The 24,645-nt window shown below is 40.9% G+C and overlaps 1 protein-coding gene across 2 annotated transcripts in view; it reads left to right on the plus strand.

Annotated features, from left to right (window-relative positions):
- The first annotated feature begins 736 nt into the window (after positions 1–736).
- Positions 737–24,645, plus strand: part of rols (zinc-RING finger and ankyrin repeat domain-containing protein rolling pebbles) — a 41,115-nt gene continuing 17,206 nt past the window's right edge. The window contains exon 1 of one of the 2 annotated variants that reach the window (XM_069121576.1): positions 737–848. In XM_069121576.1, the coding sequence (XP_068977677.1) occupies positions 752–848 (97 nt within the window). In that variant the 5' untranslated portion in view covers positions 737–751. Of the gene's footprint in view, positions 849–16,930; positions 17,370–24,645 lie in introns of those variants that run through there. The other variant, XM_069121577.1, reaches the window with a different exon arrangement.

Raw genomic sequence — 24,645 nt, forward strand, 5'->3', positions numbered from 1 at the left:
CAGAAATGTTTCTTGTGAAATTTGTCAATTTTGTAGCTAATAGTATGTTCTAGTTTGTAGCTAATAGTTGTCGGAAACGTGCCTCGCTACGTGGTGAAATCAGTGTTTCGAAAAATAATCTACGGTCTGACCCGAGATCGTTCGCCGTTTTTATATGTCATGATTATTTAATAAAATAGTAAGTACTATCTAATAAGAACAATATCACGTTTTCAACAATATTCAATAACAATTCGAAATATAACTTTAATAGTAAACGCTAAATGTAAGGTATTTAGCGATCCAATATGGCGACCAGAGTCACTCTAACAAGAGCAACTTTTACTGACTGGAATTTATCAGTTTTTGTTAATTTAATTGGCTGAATGGAATAAGTTTGAAGAGTAGGAATTTATTTTCGTCAAAAATGTAAAGAAATTCGAACAAACACTATATTTGGGATTCTGAGTCACTGCGTAGTTGCGCAGCCGCCTGGCAAGCTTTGAATTCTACCGCGTAAGTCAGTGTATCGTTATTTCTTCTTTTACTTCGTCAAATTCTTTGAACTTTTGTATCTTTTTTCTTTATCTATCTCGTGCATTTTTTACACACCTAGAAAGTAAGCTTTAAATAACTAAAACAAACCTCTGACACGCCCATGTAGTACACTAAGCATTCAGCTTTATTTCCTTAAAATTTGTTTGATTTTTGTTTCAGCTCGTTCGCGAATGTATCATAAAGAAGAAGCATCGTTTATTTAAAATTGGACACGATGAGAGCGCGAGACTCGATCGTGTACACTCCAGTGTCTCTCGGACCGGATACGGATGACGAGGAAACGCTGGTTAACGCGGAAGTCTACAACAATGGTGAGTTTTTATCAAAATGTTTCATACGTGTCTGCTTTCTTTAGTTAAGATATCTTATCTTACATTCTTTTTGGTTTTCAATATACGTGAATATACTCGAAGTTCTTCATATCTTTTAAGCAGAGTTATATTTAGATTGCGGATATTTATGCATTTCTGAAGTTACAAAAATGTACATGGCAAAGTATACATAGCATTATAAATATAATATTTTATGGGTGAATGAAATCTACGGTTAAATCTAATTCCTTTCCTTTAATTTATGAAAACATGAGTATGTATAAACATCCAGCATAATTATCTATATCATAGACTGTATAAAGTCTGTTACGAAATAATCACTGAATATTTTAAGTTGCACAAAGACAAATATGATAGCAGAAAAATAATAAAACTAAAAATGGCAGATACGAGTTTTTAATTAAGCAGGAGCTTATATTTCGTAAAACGTTTATGAAATGCACCGGTAGAATAATCGATATTTTTACCAACGATCGGTAAGCGAAATGTTTGAATTTCTCGGTAGAGTTCTTTATGATATAACGAGAGGAGGTTAGTGGCCTCCTCGAACATGCTCATGCAGCGAATCTCATTAACACAGACAAAAGAATCCTCTTATCTAGACTGCGATGTTTAATATCGTCTGATGGTGTTTAGTAGCGTTTTACGACGAATTTTTATGCGTTCCGGTTCATCTCGCATCATGAATCAATCGGTAACATTGAATGCCGTGTATCTCCGTAAACAATTCGAGTTTGTCATACTCGATGATTACTTGTATCAAATGAAAAATGGAATAAAAATTGAACATTCGTCTCATCAACACCGATAAAACGATTCCCTTATCCAGTTTCCGATGTTTCGTATTGTCTGATGATGTTTAAAAGCGTTTTACGACGAACTTTTACGCGTTCCGGTTCATCTCGCGTCATGAATCAATCGGTAACATTGAATCGTGCGTATCTACGATTCGAGTTTACCATAGTCAACGTTACTTACGTCAAATGGAAAGTCGAATAAAAACTAAAGATTCATTACGTTGTGAATTAATCTCAAAAATGTCCTTTTATTTAATTCTAAGTTAAACGAGAACCATTCCACCGAACGTGTTTTCCACTGATTGTGAATTTTTCCTTATCGTGTGCTTCCATGTAATCTTCACACGCGAAAATCAAAACGACAATGATAAAGAAAAAACGATTAAACCGATTAAAGAGAGGAGATTCGATACGTTTCAAGCTGTCGTTTCGTGTCACTCGGAACCACCACCATATAAAATGTAAGGCAAATTCCACGGCGTACCAGAATGCCGCTAACTAGATGGGACATTTTTCCTTATTAAAATTCCACGTTAACCGAAGACGGATATTCCTGACCAAGTCAAACCGGATGCGATTGGAAAACGAAGCGAGAGCGAAGACTCAACCGCTCTGAGTCAGAGCACACCTACACGACTTCCGAATTCGAACTTCGCGGTTATAATGCACGTAGGATATAGACGGGGGCGTACCACATGTACGCAATATACCAGAGAGCCAGACGCGTCAGCCTCCGTTTTTGGCAATTATAACACGTTCACCTGAAACTGATATCGTTTAATCGTCGATTCTTATCTTCTTCGAAACCCAAGAAATTAACACGAGCGCCAAACTCGAGTATCGAATAATCTGTCTCTTTCTCTGAAAACAAATTTCTTTGAATAGATAGAAATTGTTAGAGAAGGGATGACTCGATATTATATACCTAATATTATATACCTATATATATATTTATATATGACTATATAATAATAGTAAATCTATATGTTCTAGCAATGTGTGTTAATTAACGTTATCGAGAATTTATATCTCACCGATATTATTTCAAGGATCTAAGATACCCGTTTCTATTTCTTAGACGACGTCACGATTTTATCGCAATCGATGACACAGAGCTGTATTTACAGTAAATTAGTATCAATAGGCGTCAGAAGAGTATCTCTGGAATTATATACGTTTATTGTTGCCGCAGGAATATGTATCGTTTTGCGCCGATAATCGGTATTTGTCCGACGAGTTTGATAAGAGGCGTTAACGGAGTTATAGGTATAGACACCAGAAGCTGGTGCACACCCTAAGGAAAGATCGTCCGCGACTATTCAATACTCGTCGATAACCATTATCTGAAACTGGCGCCGTCTAGCGATCTTATTAATTTCACAATTTTATTATTGCCTTTTAGTAGAAAAGTAAGAAATGAAACGTTATAGCAAGAGGTAAAGAATCAAAGATATAGTAGCATATTTCTATCATAGTTGCGTATCAACTTCTTGATCGAATTACGCTAATTGCAAGTATTTAAATGGTTATGAACGGTAGTGTACCTACGCAAGAAGGAAGCATAAATTGGCTCTGTTAGATGAGTGCAAAAGGCTGAGTTTTACGATCGATTTCCTGCACGATGGAGAAAGTAACCGCACCAAGGCGCGAGGAAACGTCGGTTTAGTTTAATTACGATCCCATTGGCAGTTACAGCCGTGCTTTCTCTGTAGCGTCTTCCTCCCTCTTCGCGAGTACGAGTATATCTCGGCTCGTGCGTCACAATGTTCTTTTCACTGGTTATTGAGTAAAAGATTTCTTCTTCGTCTCTGGGTAATCCGAATCTGCACGGCATCCGGATGCAGATAAGAAGTTTAATAAACTTACTTCCTGACTTCTAAATGATCGTAATTTACCCATGCGATGGAGAGAATCCATCTGTTATCGTCAGGACAAAACATTTTTCGTGTTTTAATTTGAATAGTTGCGTGCAATTATTTGTACCGTCGATTGTTAAACTAATTGATTGTTAATGCGATGTTTCATTATTCTGAACAGTAGAACAAGAACTGTTTAATATCTCATATATCGCCATATCGTAAACTATCGCTTTAACAAATAACATGCAAAATTCTTCTCCCACTTAAGGGTTTAACCCACGATTTTCTCGCTCGACGCTTCCAGTTTTCTCTCCTCGTGCTATCATCCTACTAGCTTCAGCCTCCATTGAATTAACTCGGAGATCGAGAACAGAAATGCATCATCGTCCTCTCGAACAATACGTATTCATACATACGTACATACATACTGTCTCCACGGTCGCACGACGTAATCCCCCAACGGACGCTTTCCACATCGTGGATCGTAACCGGTGGTTGCGTAAGCGATATAAATCGTATCGTGGCAGAAACGCGTGAAACAGGGCCGTGTTACTCAATGAACGAGATCTCAAAGAGCCGAAAACGAGACAAGCGGCTCGTGTATACGCCAAAGGCTCGTACAGACAGGTCCAGTTCAGTCAAGTGACGAGTATCCGTACTAATAAACCCTAGCCGAACAGAAAAATCTGATGAAACGGAACTAAACTACTCCATTGAATTTCAGTATCCACGCGGTAACATACTGAGCTACTTGCCACTCGACTAAATTACTGGCCGTGTCTGAGCGAAGCTTTAAGGGCGCGCGACAGTGGCGAACAATTTCGCGAGCAACGTTCGCGATTTGCGACAAGAATATCTTACCAATCGCGTATTATCTCGGCCGATTTCATGCTGGACACGTAGCGGACGCATGCCACGTACGTATTGTGGCGGCATAAAACTCCGTGGGGCCGTGGCTTTCAGCGCCCTCGTCAGGTCCACGATCTCGAGCACGTAGAATCCCCTCGGCGAAAAAACGCCTAGGAGCGGCTTAGTGCGTGTAGAGCGATCGACTTCGAACGTGTACGAGTTGGAGAGATGGTAATCGCGTAGAATGATGGTCGTTCGTGACGTTGGTCGTCGTGGTGTACCGACGACCGCCGATCGTAACGAGCCGATCCCAGGGGTTTTTCTTTTTTCGTGGGAATCTACAGCGATACGCCTAGCTTCGAGCTTACTGCGTTTCTGTGGTAAACTGAGAACTCGTCGCGGAATAGGCAGGTTAAAGTTTTGATTCCGTGGTAAGCACGCAAAAATTTAAATCTAATCGTCGAATATAGGTGTGTTTAAATATACGCTGTAAATTTGTGGTAAAGATGGATTTTCATCTTATTTCGAGCTACGGAATTGAGCTTTGATTTCAATTGTACCAGGAATTTAGGACCACGGAATAGAACCAATATCGGAATTGTAGCCGGATTTGATATCGGCCAGAACCTTTCTCGCTCGTAACAGTGGCAGCATCATTTCGGTTCTTCGTAACTGTTTCACTCAGAAGCATTATATAGCAGTTATTAACAATTAGTTCTGGAACCTTCCCGACCCCCTGAGTTTGATCGTCGTTTTTGGTAGAAAAGTAATTTTGGAAGTTGATATAGTTGATATATGAAGTGGCTAGTGGGGTTAATCGGAAAGATTTCTCTTCTTCGTTAATTAGGTCGCCGCGAGCGCGACGAAAATCGTGAAAGTAACTTCATACTGTTTCAAGGCGAACGATATTTCGTCTCTTTCAAGCCAGAAGATCGCGCCTGGGTAAAATGGACTGTACGTATTGTACGTACTGTACGTACGTAATGTATCGTAAACAGTTTCGAGCACTTCTTTCTTTAGATCATAAAAGTCTGTAAAATCTTTAAACGTTAATTCTCAAATTCAAATATTTAATAGGGTTGAAATGTCGCAATATCGAAGAAAGTTGTACCATCTAACAAGAATAACGTTGCAACATAAAATAAGGTCGTAATCTTTCGTCGAATAATAAGCAATGGAATAGTAAGAATGGATGAACAATATCTTACTAGCTATCCTCGAAGCCTAAAGCAAACTGACAATATGTAAGTACATATATAATAAAGTCACACTTAGAAAAGCAAACATATATAGTATAGTACTTAAAAAACGCAGAGCTACTTACGATCAATAACAATTATTTCGAAATCCTCGAAGAGTGTACCCATGCCTCGTCATCTACTCTTAGCGAACATTCTTGGACGTCAGTGCCCTATGTTGCCGCGAGGTCGAGCGATTGTAAAATTTAATTAACGAGCAAGTGGACTATGACGAGTGTTCCGTAATGGATAGCCGCGGGGCCACTAATTATCTGAAAATTATATACCATTTGCACGGTTAATTCGCGTCAATAGCGTTAACGTCTCGCCTCGATCCTCTCTTCGACTCTCGCTTTTCTACTTGTTACTCTTCGCGAACAGTTGCACCAATCTCGCCCCAGGCCGATCCAGCAGTGTATTGCCCAACCTGTGTTGTCGGTGCATTTATCGGTCGGTCCCTGTGTCTGTACCGACACCTCGTCGCGCGATAAAACCACCGTACACGTGTTGTAAAACGTAATCGAAACCGTTATTGTTATAGATCTTTCAACCGATACGAAACAGCGATCAATTTGCTCGGCAGCTTGTGCGTGACACGCTTCTGAATTTTTTATGCGCGCTGTACTGGCCCGATTTTTCTCTCCTCTGGTGTTGCCCTCGTGACGCGTGTAACTCGCTGCAATTTCATTTTTATTCGCGATTCTCTAATTAAAATACATCGTGTCAGAAGTAAACAGCGAGTACCGATACTGCTGAACGGTAGCATAAGCGCCTACGTGCGTGTAGAATGCATGTAGATCTATAGTTACGATTACAGATCAATTGGTGACCCTACTTAACTTTGCGTTATATTGCAAGCTCGCAGTATCGATTCCATCAAGTAGTATACTCGCGACCGATTGAGAGAACGAACCGTTCGGCACAGCCGTAAGCTGGTACGTGACGTACGTACCTAGATGTTATCGTTGGCAAAAAATCCGCAATTACGTCGAACGGTTTCTCGTTTAAACGAACAAGCAAACAGCAAAGGAAGGAACGCGTAATCCTGATAATCGTCGAACGAAAACTAGATCACTGGACTAAGCGTATGGGCGAAACGTAATTGGCAGGAATTTCTTGGAAATTTCATGTTTCGCACGGTGTTAATTAATTACACGGTAACTATTACTATCACCCCTCTTAATTGCATGGTAATTACCCGAGCTAATTTATACGAAACGAATTCCTTTCGTAAGAACTCCCGTGAACCGAGCGGTGTAACACAACGCTTCCGAGGTTCGTTCGTTCTTTATCACGACATAGTTTAATAAACCTAGCAGTAACTTATTATCGTGGGAGTGATAGTTTCGCGTGGAACAATGATCGAGGACGAGTGAATATTTATGGAAAAGTATCGATAGCGAGCGAGGAACGGTGAAGAGAATTTTTATGGAGGTTTGACATTCTTGGTGTCTCGCGGAGATTTGGACGCACGTGGCAGGAACGTGTTTTGTGCGTTTGAAATCTGTTATTATCTATCTCTATCTACCTCCATGAAATCTATTATCGAGAATTTACTAATAGTTATCAGTACGTCGATGTTATCGTGATGATTTTAATGTATTTTATTTTAGATATAAATTTGTATCTAAATAAATACACTAATTGAATGTTATTTCTAAATTCATGTTCAATTCCGTGTGTCATTTTCTTCAATGCCGCTTCTAATATTCTTCCAAGAATGGTACCTGTACAAGGTATAAATTTTGCCCACGATTTTATACAGAAAAACTAGCTGAAAGACGAAAATGAATAGATGCAAAAAATGTTCAATTAAAAATCACCTCGACAAATGCTAGAAAAAATACTTCGCAACATCTTTGAGGATCAAAACTTTAGACAAATTCGCGCAATCGTACGAACAAGTACTGGTTCGCTACTTCGCTAGTACTCGCGTCTACTGGCTCACTCCTTCACGAGTGCACGTGCACACACGTGCCTATCCACATCCACGAACCGCGTACTGAATGTGGCGCGATCGAAGTATATCGGGCCTTGAATGAAAGAAGGATTCGAACGACTGAATGAACCGAGGCATACAGCCGAGTGTATCGGACCAGCGTGCGTGGAAAGAGCGACGTTGCGGCGTGTAGGAGCTGGCGTGGGCGAACGCACGCGTATCTGCGAGCGGTTTTTGCGTACGTTGCACGAATACATCGCAAGTTCGAGTATCTGCACGCTACACTGCCACGTCCTCCGGTTTTTCGTTACTCCGAGCAGTAAACTTGTCGAATAATTTGCGCTTTTGGTGGTCTGTGGATACATTTTTTTAAGATCTTTCAACGCTGTAATTAATTCGAAATCGAGGCTGTTAAGTCGATATCTAATGGGAGATACAAAAAGTATACGCGTGTATGTCACACGAGCGACTGGAGTCAATCTGTCTCCGATCCGGAAGACAATAGGCGTATGTCTGTGTTTTGAAACTGTATCGCTCGATTAAAATTCATTCGGTCATTGGAAATTGGTAACGTTTGGTGTATGAAGACAATATCGAGATCTTGGAAATGACACGGATTTCTATGCAGGAAGTTTACAGTTTACATATATATATCAGTTGTTTATATATGACATACGATATAAAAATATACATCAATTTCATTTTCCAAGTAGATAAGAGTAGATCCTTATCATCTTCGACGATCCATCTTATCGCTATAGAACAAATACTCGACAGTCCCGTAAACATCCAGCTTCCACTCGATTTAAGACATCGTGTGCTGTCTGGATTCCTTGTCTCTTATAACCAAAAACTGTTCTCTGAAATCGCCGAAAGTCAAACAGGGATCCGATGTCGATTATAGATGCTTGACGCGCGTATCGCAGTCAGGGCCATTGAAAAGCGGGCACGCACTTCCTCGTGTATTGTGTTTCGGATGAGACTTGTCGGTAGAGCAGCCGTGAAAGTCTCATTTTCAAGGACCGATCAACGAACAAGTTTTCACGGGTTCGTGCACGAGGAACCAAAGTAAACTCGAAGAAACAAAGCCCAATTATTCTCCTGGTTACATCGTTTCGGTGCGTGCAAAATATTTTTACAAATTGATATTTATTGCATACCATCTGCAACATACAGCAACAATATGCAACAAAATGTCGCTTGTTGTTGCTTCAGTGAGAATCTTACGAGCAGTTTATGAGCGTTGTTGCGTGAAACTGGATCCGAGCGAGGGCATCTTCCACGAGTCTCTTCTCCTTAATTCGTTGCGACCGACGTGTATCGACGTTTACGCGATTGCACCCACGTGAAAGGTGCCATGCAGTGTAAATCGCGAGCGGACATGTTGGTCCCATGTAGCCGTAGCAGCATGCTTACGCTCGGGGACAAGCTTAATTCGTGTTCGCGTGTGCACGGCCGTTCGTTCATTCGACTTCATGAATGCAGCCCGCTGGAAAACCGGTGTCTCGTTTCCTTCTCCGTTCCTGCCCCTCCTCACCGCTTTCTTGATTTCAACCGTGGACCACGATTACACGGACGCGCGAAATTACGCTCATACTCGTTCCATCGAATTCTATGTGTTCGAGTACGTCTGCGTTTGCGTTTGGCCTGTAGAAGTGGACACGTGGGCGGACTAGGTATCCGCGATATTGGTCTGCCGATTCGACGGTATGTATTTCACGAGGTCCTCGCGATAAGTGACCGTGTTCGATGCTGGTAGCCGCATTCGACGAGACTTTTTCATCTACGAATGTAGAAAACTACAGAAAACTACAGAAAAATATACAAGATATATCAGGCATAACGCGATCAACCGACAATAAAGTTATTGCCTCTTTCACGATCGTAAAGAAACAGGGCTTCCCGACGTGATACGAGGATACTTTTATCGATTGTAACCTCGCATCGGAGGAGAGTTTAACGATCGTAGCCCGCGAGGGCCTAAATAAATTTGGCGCATCGTGTCACGTCGGTCGAACATGTTTTCTTCTCTCTTCGAAACAGCCCTTCGTAGGACTTCTTCTGGTTCAATCGGTTCCAACGAACCATCCTCCTAGCATGCACAGCGTCAGAGGTATAATTCAAGCCGCGCGAGCAGAGCGTATCCGTTCGCGCGGCTGACGTTAAGAACGATGAGGTGTTATTTCTTAGCGAAACACGCGCGCACGAGCGTATAATGATCGAGTCGAACTCGCGTTTAGTCTCGTGCCTTAGGCCTCGCGTTTGGCAATCGTAATTAGTATCTTAACAGCCGCAGGGATATATTAATGCGACACACGTAGAAACGATACGTTCCGCTGGAGATTACCGCTGCCAGTTACCTCGTATTTTCGACTGGCTTTTCACGCCTTTTACGTTCCACAAAAAGTACGCTTATCTACACAGAGTGCTTCAATGATCGTAGTACGATCGACAAAATCCACGTGAAAATAAATTGAAAATGTAGAATAAAGCTTTTTCACACGGCGCTTCGTTTCCTTTGCGTTAAAACTTTTTGTTCTTTACTTTCTTTCTATTTTTGCTTCGACCTTACATCGTGGTTCCTTAAGTGGTTCCTTGTTAAGAAAGACCGTTGTGTGTATCTTTTGATCTCACATCCTGGGACGGTTTCGTAATTTCGTATTTAAAGAAGAATTGCGAAAACTTGCCAATACGTTTGGCAGGTCAGAAAAGAGTCAGATCGATGCGAAATTCACGTAGGCTGCTTCCAGGCTTGATTGTTTTTTATATTAGCGCGTTAATATCTTAGTCCGACAGGTTGGAAATTTGATTTATTCGAAGCATTCTTCAAAGTATTAAATCTGGATTTTGACAGTATTCATGGATATCTATGTATTCAAATAAATAGGTCGAAATTAAATAATACGAATCGATTAAAAAGAAACTCCAAGTGAAACGTTGCGTTAACGGAACGTTGGTGCTTAACGGGTTAAACGAAAAGTCGCGTGAACGTGGCACAACACGTGAATACATATGTTGAACGAGCACGGTACGAAGCCGAGCGTGTTTCCTCGGTGGTGTTACAGTACCGAGAACAGAGATAATATTTCGGGGCACGAAATTTACAGAAATTTACGACCGGTTCTTTTCTCTCTCCCGACCTCAGCTCTATCTTCCGAAATGAATCTTCGCAGCGTGGCGGGTTGCAACGGTCCGCTGACCTTAAGCTCTCTCATGAAACCGATTCGATGAATTCTGGTGGGGAGAAAACACCAGAGTAAAGGAGTCTCTATGCTCCTACAGAAAAGATTCCTGGGCGTCTACGATCTTCCCAGGGCAACTACCTGTCGAATGACGTGGCTGAGCCGCATTTTTTCGCTCCCCTTTTCTCGTCATTAACCCCCTCGCACGACGGAATCGACCCCTCCGTCGAGCGAATTCCTTCGAGGAATCCGCACCATTCTACGCAGCCACTGAAATTCCACGACGAGTGGAATCTTTGTCTTTCTTGTTCGCGAGACTTTGCTGCTCGAAAATGGTCCACTGGTTCTCGAGCTGCAGCGTTCGACTTTCACGTATATTAACAGCTTCAAGACAATAAAAAGAAAAAAATAAGGTAAGTAAGTACCTACGCAAGGAGAAATCTTTGGACTGGAGATCCTCTAAGACGTTTATTAGTAGACGGCGGACTATTTTTTTATATATTGCATTTTTATTAGCAATCAGCTAAAATAGCGTATTTTATGGGCTAATATGGAATTTTAAAGAACTGCTATTCCTAAATCTCATAACGAAGACTTCTCCAATAACAAGACCCCCTTATCTTCTCTTCGAGTCTGCTGGCAAATTTTTTTCAAGTCTTTTATCGTTTTGTAATATTTTGCGTAATATATTTCATGGATACAAGTAATAATACTTAAGTAGAGGCATGCTTTATCCATTAGATATTCTGACGAACAGTCTACTTTCACATTCTACATTCTGTACGTTACTGCATCTTCAAATTTTCCATAAATTCGTAAAAATCCGCGACGTAATGATCGGCGATAAAGATGCATGAAGAGTAGTTTGAGTTGAAACGAGGCACACTTTCCACTACCATTTAATCGCGGCCATTGAAAGATTCTGGTACCTAGACCCGAATAAAGTACACCGCAACGGTGCCGCAGGAAATTCGTACGTGGGCGAACAATCTCGTCGCATCGTCTCCTATCGTAACGAACGATTTAACGTTTAACATTGCCCACGCACCCAATTGTACCTAATGCGTCGGTAGAGCTTGAAGTAACGCGAATAATTTCCTCTCATCGGCCCTTCGGCATGCCGTTCGACATCGTGCCAACCATGCTATAAATAGTTTTGACACTTTTGCGTTCGATGTGTAATTACACCTTGTTTTCACTCGAACCTCTTGCTACCGTTACTTTGACTACAATTGACAATTAAACACTTTAATTATTTTAAGTATTAAATAAACTGTATTGAATCATATTCCCAAATGACTATATCGCTAAATATGTAATCCATTTCTAATTACGTACATCAAACATCAGGAAACAATATCGTATTTTTAATTAATTAATTACAAAATTCTAAGTTTTGTCTGTACGAGTGACGAATAGAGGAGATCCCTACAAAAACAATAGCAGTCTTCAAAACGATCGATGGTTCTTGAATATTCTTTATAAAACTTTGTACATCCGTGCAATTTTCGTATTTTTCCACAAAAAAATTTACATACGAGTGGTTGACGAAAAAACGCGAAACTAAAGAGCGGATCGATGGACGACGGCTCGGTTATGTACTACGTACGAGCATAAAGGTGTGTATATCGCACCTTTCCACGTAGGCCAGTGTGGCGGATGCGGGTGGGCGGACCGGGATCTGACTTGTGGCGGTGCAACGAAGCCGGAGAGCCCACGCTGAAACGAGCATCGGTAATTAAACGAGCACTTCGCCACAAACCCGTCGTTTTTAACGGAGAATCGGTCTGCCCGACACGACGCGCGACGATTTGTTCCCTGACGGCAGAAGTTGCGCCATTTTTGCGCGGATGGTGCATTCGGAATCGACATCCTCGATACTTTATCGCGTCCCATCGAACACACGACTATAATTAACCGGCTGCAACCACTTACCGTTGCTTTCCTCTCTCTCTCCTTCGCACTATTTACCTGTTGTTATTAAGAAGTTACTTTAACCAACTTAAAATTACCTACATTCTCAGTTGTATCTACGTACATATATAGGATCTTTAACTAATTCTATTATTAATTCTTAGATTTGCTGGAACACGTGGTAATTCCAAACTTTCCAATTTTCAAACGAATACGTTTTGTAAAAATTACCTATTACATTTTTAACTTAAAACTCCGTATCTCGAGATTTAGTTTAGAAATTTTATTATACACCTGCGAGACGATGAGAATATTCAGTCGCCCATGGATTTTCGACGAAAACGCACGATGTACGGTATCATGCGTATTCGACGGGCCACCGAAACCATGCTACAGAGTGTGCCACGTCGCAGAGGGTTCTTTTTGCTCGAGGGAGAGCGTACCTCGTGTCGAGACCCGTATAAGGACCGACTTGCACGGTACAACACACCGGGTTCTCGGCCTCCTGCCTTCCAGTACACAGGATCCGCTATACTCCGGTATCGATACCAGCTATCTCATCGCAGGATCATGCGTAGTTAATTTGTCGTAGCTCCCTCTTCGACTACCGGCCTTTTTTCCTTCGATAATGCCTGCTAAGAAGTACCTAAATCAGAGGTAGTTATGGTCAATTATATACCTCACCCTTTTTAAACCTTGGTCTTTTATCGACTTGGCTTCGTCAACGTCAGTTATGTGCGCAGCGTTGCCCTTATATTACGGTAAGAATATAAACGGTATAGTAATAAGTTATGGTAACGATAGGAAGTAAGTCTTAAGTTAAGTGGGTTTTTATTCGTTAAGGGCAGTTTCATGAATAGCCTCGGTAAAGTATCGAAAGAGCGTAGAAATATTTTCGCACGTGGAACGTGGAATTGGTATATACATGGTGCTTTATTCTTCTGGTTATATGTTTTCGCCGAAAAAAAGAATAACCTGAAATATCTAAAATATACAACGTGTTTTCATAAGTTCACGTGATTCACAACGAAAGGGTGGTTCACGCAATCAGCATGGATGTCCTAATCCTCACCCTATATTTTTTCTACAAAATCCAGCCTCTTTTCCCCTTATATGTCATTTGGGTTTAAAGTCTGATCATGTATACAGTGGCTTCTCTCCCATTTTTCCCCGGGAGGGATCGACCATTGCGTGCGACTGGAACCTGTTACATGCGCGCACACGGGAGTCGTAAGACCCGCAAAGCGACACGTAATAATACGGCTGGTAGGCTGAGTGGTGGGTTGCTCGTACTTACGTACGCAATATACGACACATATACGCTCCACGTACGTGGAGGAGCTACTTTAACCTGTTCGTCGTGGCGCACGAGAGATCGGGTCACCCTGGGAGAGGGGCATCGCTCGAAGGAACGAACGCGGCGCGGCGGCGGCGAGAAAGGATCGACGAAGGCTCTCTCGTGATCGCCGACTAGAGCAAGGATAGAGAAAAATTCTGAATGCAACCAAGACGACGATTCGTTTCCTGGAACACCTTCTTTTTATCCTCTTCTCCGCAGCGTCGGCAGGATCACTCCTCGAAACCTCCTCGATTCGACATCAAACGTGTACTATGCAGATATTGTGCATATCGAACAGACGAGAAAGTAGAAAGTGGCGTGGTAGAGGGAGGACGACGATGTAAGATTGAATCCTAGACCAGCTTCACCTGCTTCGTGAATCGAGCTGCGGCGTGTCTGCTTTAAGATTCGTTCTGATTAATCAACTCGCTTGAATTCAAGCTTGAGTTCGTACAAGATACTCGAATCGAGCAACTTGCATTTAAATGAACTGATGTCGTGAAATAGATAAGTACTTAAAATGACGTCAAAGGAGATTGTATATATTTACATGATCGTATATAAGTATAAAATTCGGTCTAGCAGAAATTCATGCTTAAATCCGTGTAATTTGAGTTCAAGCTGCTTGGTTAAGGTTTAAGGAAATAACTGAGAGAACTTTGAAATTAATACGCTCGCGATCGGATCCTTGATTTTATTTCAGTTCCAGATTTGTTTGAGTATCTGATCCTCGAGTTGTTTTGAATTTTGACCAGGCTGTTACATGACGTGGTGGTGGGCGTACGAGCATTGAACGCGTGGAGAACGCGAGTACGCGTCCTTTCAACGCTACTTCCGTTAAACGTCGCGCAGTTAGCACCTTCTGGTGGGCGAACGAGAGTATCCGCGGTTGCGTGATCACATATCATCCTTTTCCTTGGACTAGAGTTTCTACTGCTACTACAACATTTTGCTCTTAGATTTTTTAATAATTGTAGCATTTACGTATATCCCTGTTTATAAGTCATTGGGTAATTGCCGATAGTAGTTTTGAACGTAATGAGAGTATTTTTTAGCGTTATATTTTAGCGTTTTGCTATTTATTTTCATTCATGCGTGTGTCTAGCTCGTATTATTCCTTCGTGTTTTGCATCTAGTAAACTAACATAGAAACGTCACAAATATTGTAGTAATATATTTCTTAAAACAGTTAGAAGATTGTTTTTCGCACTACACTGATTTTTTTTATCTAATCTTTATGTATATACCTACAATTTCTTTTTTATGATTGTCTTAAAGACTATCTACGAAATATAAGAAAATCAATATTCCACTAGTTTGTATGTTCGTTCGGGAACAAGTTATATAGGTTCGTTTGGGACCAATCAGACCTAAGTAAGTCTCCTTTAGCTGAGGAATAGTTGGACCAAAAAAGTGAATTAACGTGGGTTAAACTGAGACATGGATCAAATAACAGCAACTGTCTCGTAACTGTCCGATGTGCATAGATTACTGATCTTTAGCTGTCCTGGTTTTCGATGCGTACCGTGCAAGGACTTCGAGGGACTTTGCAATCTTTGCATACACGTGCTAGATCTGAATGCGTTCACGCCTGCTGGATAAACGAGCGGCCGCGGCCGTGTCAACTTCTCGGCATTGGACGGTTGAACAACAGTAGCATTCCCTGCAGCGTGCTATTACCACTCGATACTAACCGTAACTTTGTTTTATTAAATAAACCAGTGGTTGCGCAATCGTCTTGCGTGCGCGCTTTCTGCGCCGTGAATTCGAGCCGAGTGATCGAGCTTCGGGAAAAGAACGGCAGCAACGCAGTTTTCTTGCCGTGTTAGATGTTTAATGATACAAAGTGTGAGGTATGAACTCGTTTTGAATCGTTTGTAGAGTTGCACCATCGAATTTTAAGGAAGGAAACGCACAAACTTTCTTCTCGTTCAACAAGAAACAATGCAAAGAACGAAGTACATCCTTTTTCTTTTAAGAAAATACTTTTGATCGATCTTCGAGAATTGAATTTGCTTTGAGCCAATCTGCATTGCATAATTAACACTTTCTATATTCGATGGCTATGTTACTTCAGTCGGATGATTCAGCTTCAGGAAAAGAACTGCTGAAACATAGTTTGTCTGCCGTGTTCGGTGTTTGATGATATAAGGTATGAAATAACTCTGTTAAATCTCCGGGATTCAATCTCTGTATGTACAATTAATATTCGCTCGACTGGTTATAATATAATATTTAAATTACTTGAGCAAGTTTCATGAATACGACGGAATGGAGTATCTTTGTTGGACTTTTAGAGATAAAATTTATTTTGCATTAATTTGTATTGTATCACGCAATTAAGTATCTAGATATTAAGAAGTGTGATTTTCTGAATGTATACTTGGATATGGAAATTTCTCTTACAACGAAAAGACTTCGAAAGACAGCGAAGAAAAAATATAAACAGCAAAATTCTGAACAGTCCTAAAGAAACATCGTCTTATGCAATGACAGGAAGAGGCACGATCTTGTCCTTGACCAGGCCGAGCCTCGAAACCATTCTCATCTCCCGCAGACTCCGATAGCCCTATTTGAATCGACCTATATGTTCAGTGGCACAATTAAAATTCCCTCCAAAGTAAAAAAGGAGCAGACCCAAAAGAAAAATGTAGACCAAGAAGAAAAAGATCGTGTGGAGCTACGGGAGCGCAGGCTGGCCTGCTTGAAGAAGCAGAAGACTCGATAGAATTGAAGGAAACGCGCATGCGCGCACGCTAAGACCAGACATCGGAGCAGCTCGATGGAAGAACGACCGTGAGGATCGGGACAAGTCGTCGGGTATATCCAGCGTCTATCCAGTCAAGCCAGTCGACCGGTCGACCAATCAGCCAATCAGGCGTCATGCGAGTCGACCGGCGCTCGAGGTGGAGTGCTCGTGTCTACCAGTCGGTGCTCGACCAGCGTTCTCGGAGCATGTACTCGCGTTAATAACGTTTATTCTCAAGCGTTTTCCAGTACGTTTGTTGCTTTGGCGTGGTCGCGCGGGAACTGTTTCAGTTACAGTGCGTTAATCGATCGTATCAAATAAGAAATAAAATGAGAAATTCGTGTCAAGGAAAAGAACATCCTTGTGATCCGTCATTTCTCTCAATTGAGGAATCTTCAAAGAATTGCTGAAGGAATAGCCAGTCGTGCATAATTGTTAGCATTAATATTTCGAGAATTCTCGTTCTAGTGTCGAGGAACGAACCGAGTGACTGTGTTTGTGACTTTACGATGAAAGAAACGAGTTTACCAGTGGATTAAGGTGCCCCATAAACCCGCTCGAAGCAACGCCATGGCGCCCCCAGACAGGCACAGATCACCGAGACCAGGCTCGGGACTCAGCCTCTCCGTGCTCGGTGAGTTTGCACCCGAGATTCTTCAGTTTCTCTATTCCTCGTTGATTCACTCCGTGGTTCTTTGGAAGCTATTGGTAACAACCTTTCACAAAGGCGTCGGCCCTGGTTCCCAGGACTTTTCAAGCGAGACCTGGAATCGATGGGAGAAACGATTCGTCCGTGGAATAAGTATCTAAAGACGTTTCACGAGAGATCGGCCGTAGATGAAGCTGTGTTCAACAAAGTGTCGCTGATTTGATCTAGAAACGGTCTCGGGTTTACCGCTAACTGCAAACAAGGGATTACAGTTTCCCGAAGTTAACGGGAAATAGGATAAACCTCTTACGCTCTGTTCGAGATAATTTTGTAACCCTTGACCAGTAAAATCCAATAAGTTTTTAAGTAAGCTTTACACTTTGAAGCTTTCATATATAAAATTGTTTCATTAACGAATTTTCTAGTAAAATGTTGTGATTATTCGATAAGTACACAAATAGTTTTCTTTTGTTTTCTTATAAATTTCGATGTAAAAATACCAATACTCAATGTGATTTTATAATATCTTCGCCGGAAAATAGTTACGTACAAAAGTGTATAAATAAAAGGAAGAATAATCATGTGTAATTAAAAGAAATATAAAAATAAGATTGCATATACTTAAGTTAAGAAACATACATTATACATACATAGATGTATCTTCTTCGCTTAAATTTCTATATTCAAGCTAAAAATAAGGGTTTGCAAACCAACGGCAGACCCGTATAAGGAATTAACGTGCGATTACAAGGCAAGAAGCCGAGCTGGCGTTAACGATTAGAGCAGGTGTAGGACTTTTTATTTTACCAACGTACACGCACCCTTATCTTCTATACGATCGTCTGCAGACGACGTGAAATTAACCATCGAGCGAGTCGCGACGCCACGAAGCGAGCTTTACGTGCGTCCTTGATTTCTCGATGTTAGACTAAGTGCTTCGCGACACGAAAACTTCGTTAACGCGCGGGATGGTTTTAATTAGAGTGGAATGCAACCAGATTCGTGGGATTCGCGAAGAATGCCGACGCTGACGAGCTCGAATGGCGCTTAGATTGCGCGCCGTCTCTTATCATCGACGACATGATTGCGGTCTCCGTGAGTTTCTTTAAATCACCCGTTACAAGGTCGCCAATAGCGTGTCTCGCATTCCTGATAATCCTTCTTGGAGTGTTTTCAGCTGATCTCACGACTTTTTTATGTTCTTTCTTTGATTCGTGCCTTTTCACCTTTTGTTTCTCTTTCGAGCGAGTTTAGAACGGACGAAGATTCTGAATTTGCGAGCGTATAACACGAAATGAAGGAGAGTCTACGTCGCTCGTAATGAAGGGTTGCCAGGAACAGCTCGACTTCCAGCGAGATCACTGTAATTTTTTCGTCCGAAGTCTTGAAACCGACGCGATACAAATTTTTTCTCAGACGTTTTTGAATTCGTTGAATCTTCCGTATGACTAAAGGGAAAACTACGTATCTACAGAATCAAAGACATGCAGATTTATTTTTTCCAATGACTGAAGTTTCGCTTAGAAGGTTTTCCCTTGAAATTCCTCTTGGAAAACCCTGACAATTTTCGCTATTTTCTGCATCAATAATAGAACTTTTTCTTTTCTCTAAATCGATGATTGCTATTCATCGATCACGGTGCATCCTCGTTACGTCATAACGTACACCGCCTCAGGGACGTTATCGTTGGTGCATCGCGATAAATGACTCATTGGTCGCATCAGTCGCCGAGATGTTAACATTGCCCCTGGACGGTCACCGTCTTCTGCGAACGGAAAACTGGTCGTGTAGACGAGCGATGGAGTAGTCGCGCTTCTGCAACGGAGTGGAACCGGCCACTTCCGTTTTCGGTACGCGCGTCCGACTGGTTCCCAGGAAACTTATTATTTCGAAAAAGGGGCAACCGACCGACGTTGCTTGCCATCAGCTCGGTCAACAGCCACCTGTTGCACCCAATTAAATGGCGTAATTGACGCCTGCTTTTTGGAGCGTGACAGAACGCTTACGTTTCTACGGACAGTCTGTTATTATTTTCATTTACCGATTGACTTTTCGCTTTTCTTTCTTTACTCCTCGCGCCTCCGTTTTGATTTTTCCACCTTACCTTTTCACTTTTATTCTTGATTCTTTGTACTTGGCTCATTCTACCTGTAAATTTATATAAAAATACAACAGTTGAATTTCGATATTTAAAAAAGAACGCCTAATAATAAGATAAAAAGAATTTAATTTCCTGAACGCAGATATGCCTATTATTTTCGTAGAAAAATAATTGGAAGATGATTTCTCTGACTATTCTGCCATTTTTAGTGACATCGTCATATTTCATTTTATTCTTATATTTACATAGGTGGAATAATATAGATGTATGATCAATAGTAGAATTTAATTAACGTGTCCAACTATTGAAATTTTACATATGAATGACACCATTTTGAAAAGCATAAAAGAAAATTCTAGATTAATTTAAGTTGATTGAAAATTCTGTGTTAATCTGCTTGATTTCCTACGACGGTAAGCTATCTACACCTCGAAGATTTACTTTCTTCCTAACATATTTGTACAGTGTATTTTATTACTTTCGAATCTCTAAGATTCAATTTCGTTCGCTGTTATTTATCTTATACTTTCTCGTCCCACAAAAAGTAAACATACACTGTCGTCAATTTTCTGCTAAGTGAAACGATTTTCCAGCCCTTGCTGTTTTGTACTTTCTCGTTGCTCAATTGGACTGAAAATGGTAATGGTGTAAGCGAACATTTTAAGAATTTCAAATCATTTATTTCCCTTCATCGTTCCTTTAATTTCATAATTAAGCTGTAACTTCATTCCCTGCCACGATACATTTTCACACGGCTTCTACAAATATAATCAACTCTTTCTAATGATAAACGGTAAATAGTGTGTTGAAAATTGAAATGAAAAATGACTTTCAACTTTTTAATTCTCTTTAATTCTATGTTGTTTCACGTGGTAATTAACAATGTAGTCTGTCTATGTAGACAAGAACGTGAAGAAAATTGTAAAGAGAGAAAGAATTACGTCTTCGATATCGATCCCTTGGACAGGCGTTGAGTCGTCGACTGACAATTGACCTCATACGGCGTTGCATTTGCAATGGACGCGTTCGTGGTTGCACGTCATCGACAGGAACTACCAGCTTCATTGAAAATACACACCGTACAGTACTGGTGGGTCCGGTGCCAGTCGATGAATCAGACTTCACGCGACACTGATCGTCACGCGTCTCTTTCGATCGAAAAAGAATTCCATCGCGTGTGTGAAATTCACGCGCGCCGTCTTGTGTAACAATAAACTTTGAACGAGACGCGACGAACCTCCTCCATCTTTATTTCAAACGTCTTTACGCCATTCCACCTCATTTGCATAACCAAGATCCATTTCGTTAAGTCAAAATTTTCTATTCTTTTTTACGTTAGGTATTTACCTTTTTCTGGAACTGAATCGTTATAAATTGATATTTTAATGAACACAAGAATAGAAGTGGAACTAAGGCTCATCTAAAAGTGTCTTAATGTGTATGAAGTACTTCAGTTTGTATAATTTGAATGTTTACCATTAATTGAATATTGCATTCCTATATCAAGTACTTGATTCAAGATATGTTATATATTTCTGTATCGTTAAATTTCTCATAAATGATCAAACACATATAGTCTAACAATAATTATAGTTGACACGAAATCGACTACTAATCGATATGAATAAGCAGACAAATGTCAAAAGCCTTGGGATTCATTCAGATAAATCGTTGTCCAACATAGAAAACCTGTCGTTTCAGCTAAAACGCTTTTCGCCCCGAGATTTATGTTGCAATCGATGAAACGAGACAGCGTGCGACAGATTGCGAACCGGGTAAAGCCAGCATGCACAAATTAAATCATTCGCTTGATTCTTTCTCCAGTCAGCTTGTCCTGTCCTTTACCCCTCGCCATTTGTAGCGGCCATTCTTTCGCTCGAGGCTGCTTAACCGCGAACAAGATCCAGTTTCCGCGACTTCCTGTTCCACGTATTCGTATATTCTCTTCCCTCTTTCGTTTCTCCAGCGACCGCGACCGTCGTCGTTTAATTGGCCGCGTAGATTATGAATGAATCCTACTATACGGAAACGTTGATCGTATTTCGTAAGGTGTTCTCTTTTTTATGTTTCTACGTTTCTCTTTCTAAAGTTTCATCGATTGACGAGTTGAAACACGTTCGACGTGTTTCACAAAGATTACGCAACCGTCACGGGCATTTGGAAGTTCGATTCCGGCCAATGATCACAGGTCCCACGCGATTTCAACCGCGATACCGACACTTCGCGCCCGTTATTATAGGTCACCGTTATCTTTCTATGAATCTCGATAAGTTACGACCGATAAACCCAGCCGGTTACAGAGAACGAGTCGCGCGAATCGCCTTCAAACGATAATTGCACCCCCGCTTTCCTCTCTTTCGATAAAATCCTACTCTACTCGACGTTATCCAACTTTTTCCTGCAATTTGTGGAAAAATTTTGATGTCTGATAAAGATTTAAAGATTCTCGGAGAATTTAGAAATTTACAAAACTCGACAAAGATCTAGAGGTTCTTAGAGAATTGTAGAAAGCTTTAGAATCCTAGATCTTTCGTAGCAAGATCGTAAGTTACAAGTTTCTGCCTTTTTTCTCACTGCAACTTTAAAACACAAAAAATGAGGCCCATGGGAAAAAGATGAATTCGGAAGATAAACAAGTAAAAATTATCTTGCTTCCATTCCAATCTCGAAAGATAAAAATAGGACACTTTTGAAGTGATATAAAAACTTTAAATGTCCATGCCGGTGAAACTGGTTTAATTTTAAACCTGTGGCTCAGACGAGGATCCAATGATCGCGGATTAGTGAAGTCGCGGCGATTCATCGCGTTGCCAGACGTCGAGAGGCCAACGGACTTCCTACTCGGCTACATCGGCTATTAACTTGGCAGGTTTCTGAGAATGGACGTCCCAGACGCGACTGGTAGGACTGGTGTGTCCGCTCTCGACCCTTCGCCTCTATTCTTGCCCCATCACCGGCCAGACGGAGACCCATGAGCTCGCATATACACACGTTTGGTATCCTATGCCTCCGAACAGGTCAGGGAAAGGCTGTAAAGCACGGCAGAGTATGACACTTTCCAGCAGCGGCTGCTATTGTTAGCAGATATATTTTCTGGACGACGCGACGAGGAATGCACCGACTGCGCGGACAACGGGTCTCGAAGGACGTGTTCGTTCGACTGAATCGACTAAAGGCAAATAAAGTCGTTGTCGAAGAGAAAGAAGATTTCTGCGACGCAGATGGTGGAAGATCTTTGGAATATTAAGGTCTGCCGAGGAAATTGGGGAAAGTGATAAAAGTTCATTGTAGTGAAAAGATTAGTGGAGAAAAGAATTAAATAAAGAGAGAAACGAAGGAAGAGATAGAAATATATTGTAAAGATTAAGGTGGTGGAGAGGAATTTATGACATAGAGGATGGAATTCGATTGGGGATAGAATTTAATGGAAGAAGATAATTTCTTTTGCTCAAGGAGAAATTAAATATTCGAAAAGTGTTATCGGGTTTTAATTATCGGAATTTTTCTAGTTATTGCTGTGTATTAATTTAAGGACAAATATTTGGATTGGGATAATTAACCTAATCAAAGTATCTAGCTGAACATTGTCCTAAATATTACACTGCGAACTTAATGCGCAAACTGATACTTCTTTAACTCAGTTTGAGTCACCGACCCAATCATATTTTTCTATGGTTAACAAATTTCTTAAACTCGAACAATGACTATGAAATCCTGAACGAAAGATCATAAGACATAATAATTAAAAGACGCAAGAAGCGATTCAAGAATAATCGTGCTTATTTTCGGGATCATTAAATTTTCCAAATTTATTTGACTAAGAATCCTCAAATTTCCTCAGTGAAACGAAGCATTAAAAGTTTCATTCTCAAGTAACTTTCATATTCAGAAATCATTCCCAGACGGCATATAACCAAGATCCCGAGCCAATCAATATATTCGAAATCGGTAACAACCGAACGACAGGGACTAACAATCACGCAGAAAGATCGCGAAAGGAAAAAACCAATTTCCCGTACGTTACCGCCGTACCTCTTTTCTTTTCTGCTTCACGAAACACGCGTGGGATTGCGATGGAATAAAATTCTCATTAACTCGGAGAGAGAACGAACAGGAGTTTTCGGATACACGAGAAAGTGAGTCACAGCTGACGGTTCTGAGATCAGCGCTGTTTCGAGGTCAGGATACGCGTGTTTAAAATGCATCGTACGCCTTACTCCATCCTTTTTTCCCCGCAATAGTTTCTTTCTGCTTTCGTTCGTACGTAAGAAGGAGAGAAAGAAAAAAAGGGTTTTACGAGTCCTCTCGCGTGTCCGTTCTTCTTTGATCGTGTTGCTTCGAAGAAGACGGGTTCACGGCGCTACCCTCGACGCTTTTGTGCGATGCGAGCCTCCTCCTCGAAGTGCAGGATACGAACGCTTACGGTCACGCAGCGGGATACACACAGGTGCGTGTGTTTCGCAAGCATCCATTCGTAAAGCCCAAGATCTATCGGCAAACTAAGCTAAGTTACGATAAGCAAAGCTAAGTTTGAAAACATTTGCTTCGATGCATCTATACTGAAACGTTCCCATCGCTCCTGATTAAAAATACGCGATGCTTTGCTTAGTATAGCTTAATTTGACTTGCTGATGGATCTCCGGCTTAATCCACCCAAAAATTCAAGCTTTTACGATTCCATCGAGACGAGTAGATTTTCGAAACATGGAGTCAGCCATGAATACAAAAGATAGGTAGCTCGAACAAGTAAATTGTTTTGAGATTTTTCGTTAGAGTTAAGGTGAAAGGTTAAGTGTATAAGATATCTTTAATTATTGATAGATTATTTCAATAAAAATACAAATTCAAGAATGAAATTTTGTTTGCAATTTACCTAAGGATTAATTTATATTTTTCTTTGCTAAACATCGACATTTAACGTTACATAATTTTGGTATCATTCTATGTACCTGATCTAACTGTACAACTAATTTACTATACAGTTACCTGCAGCAAAGTAAAAATAGATCATTTCGGAGCGAACAGATAAAGCGTGACTAGTAAACGAGGGAGATTGAATAATCTAACAAGTTCAATGCGAGTCGATACCCCCGTCTGCAAAGATCGAACGGTGAAACAGAGTGCTCTAACGAGCGATTGCTTCTTTATTACTTCTTTTCT

This window comes from Bombus flavifrons, chromosome 10, assembly GCF_040668555.2.
Source record: "Bombus flavifrons isolate JBK064 chromosome 10, iyBomFlav1_principal, whole genome shotgun sequence".
Classification (NCBI taxonomy): domain Eukaryota; kingdom Metazoa; phylum Arthropoda; class Insecta; order Hymenoptera; family Apidae; genus Bombus; species Bombus flavifrons.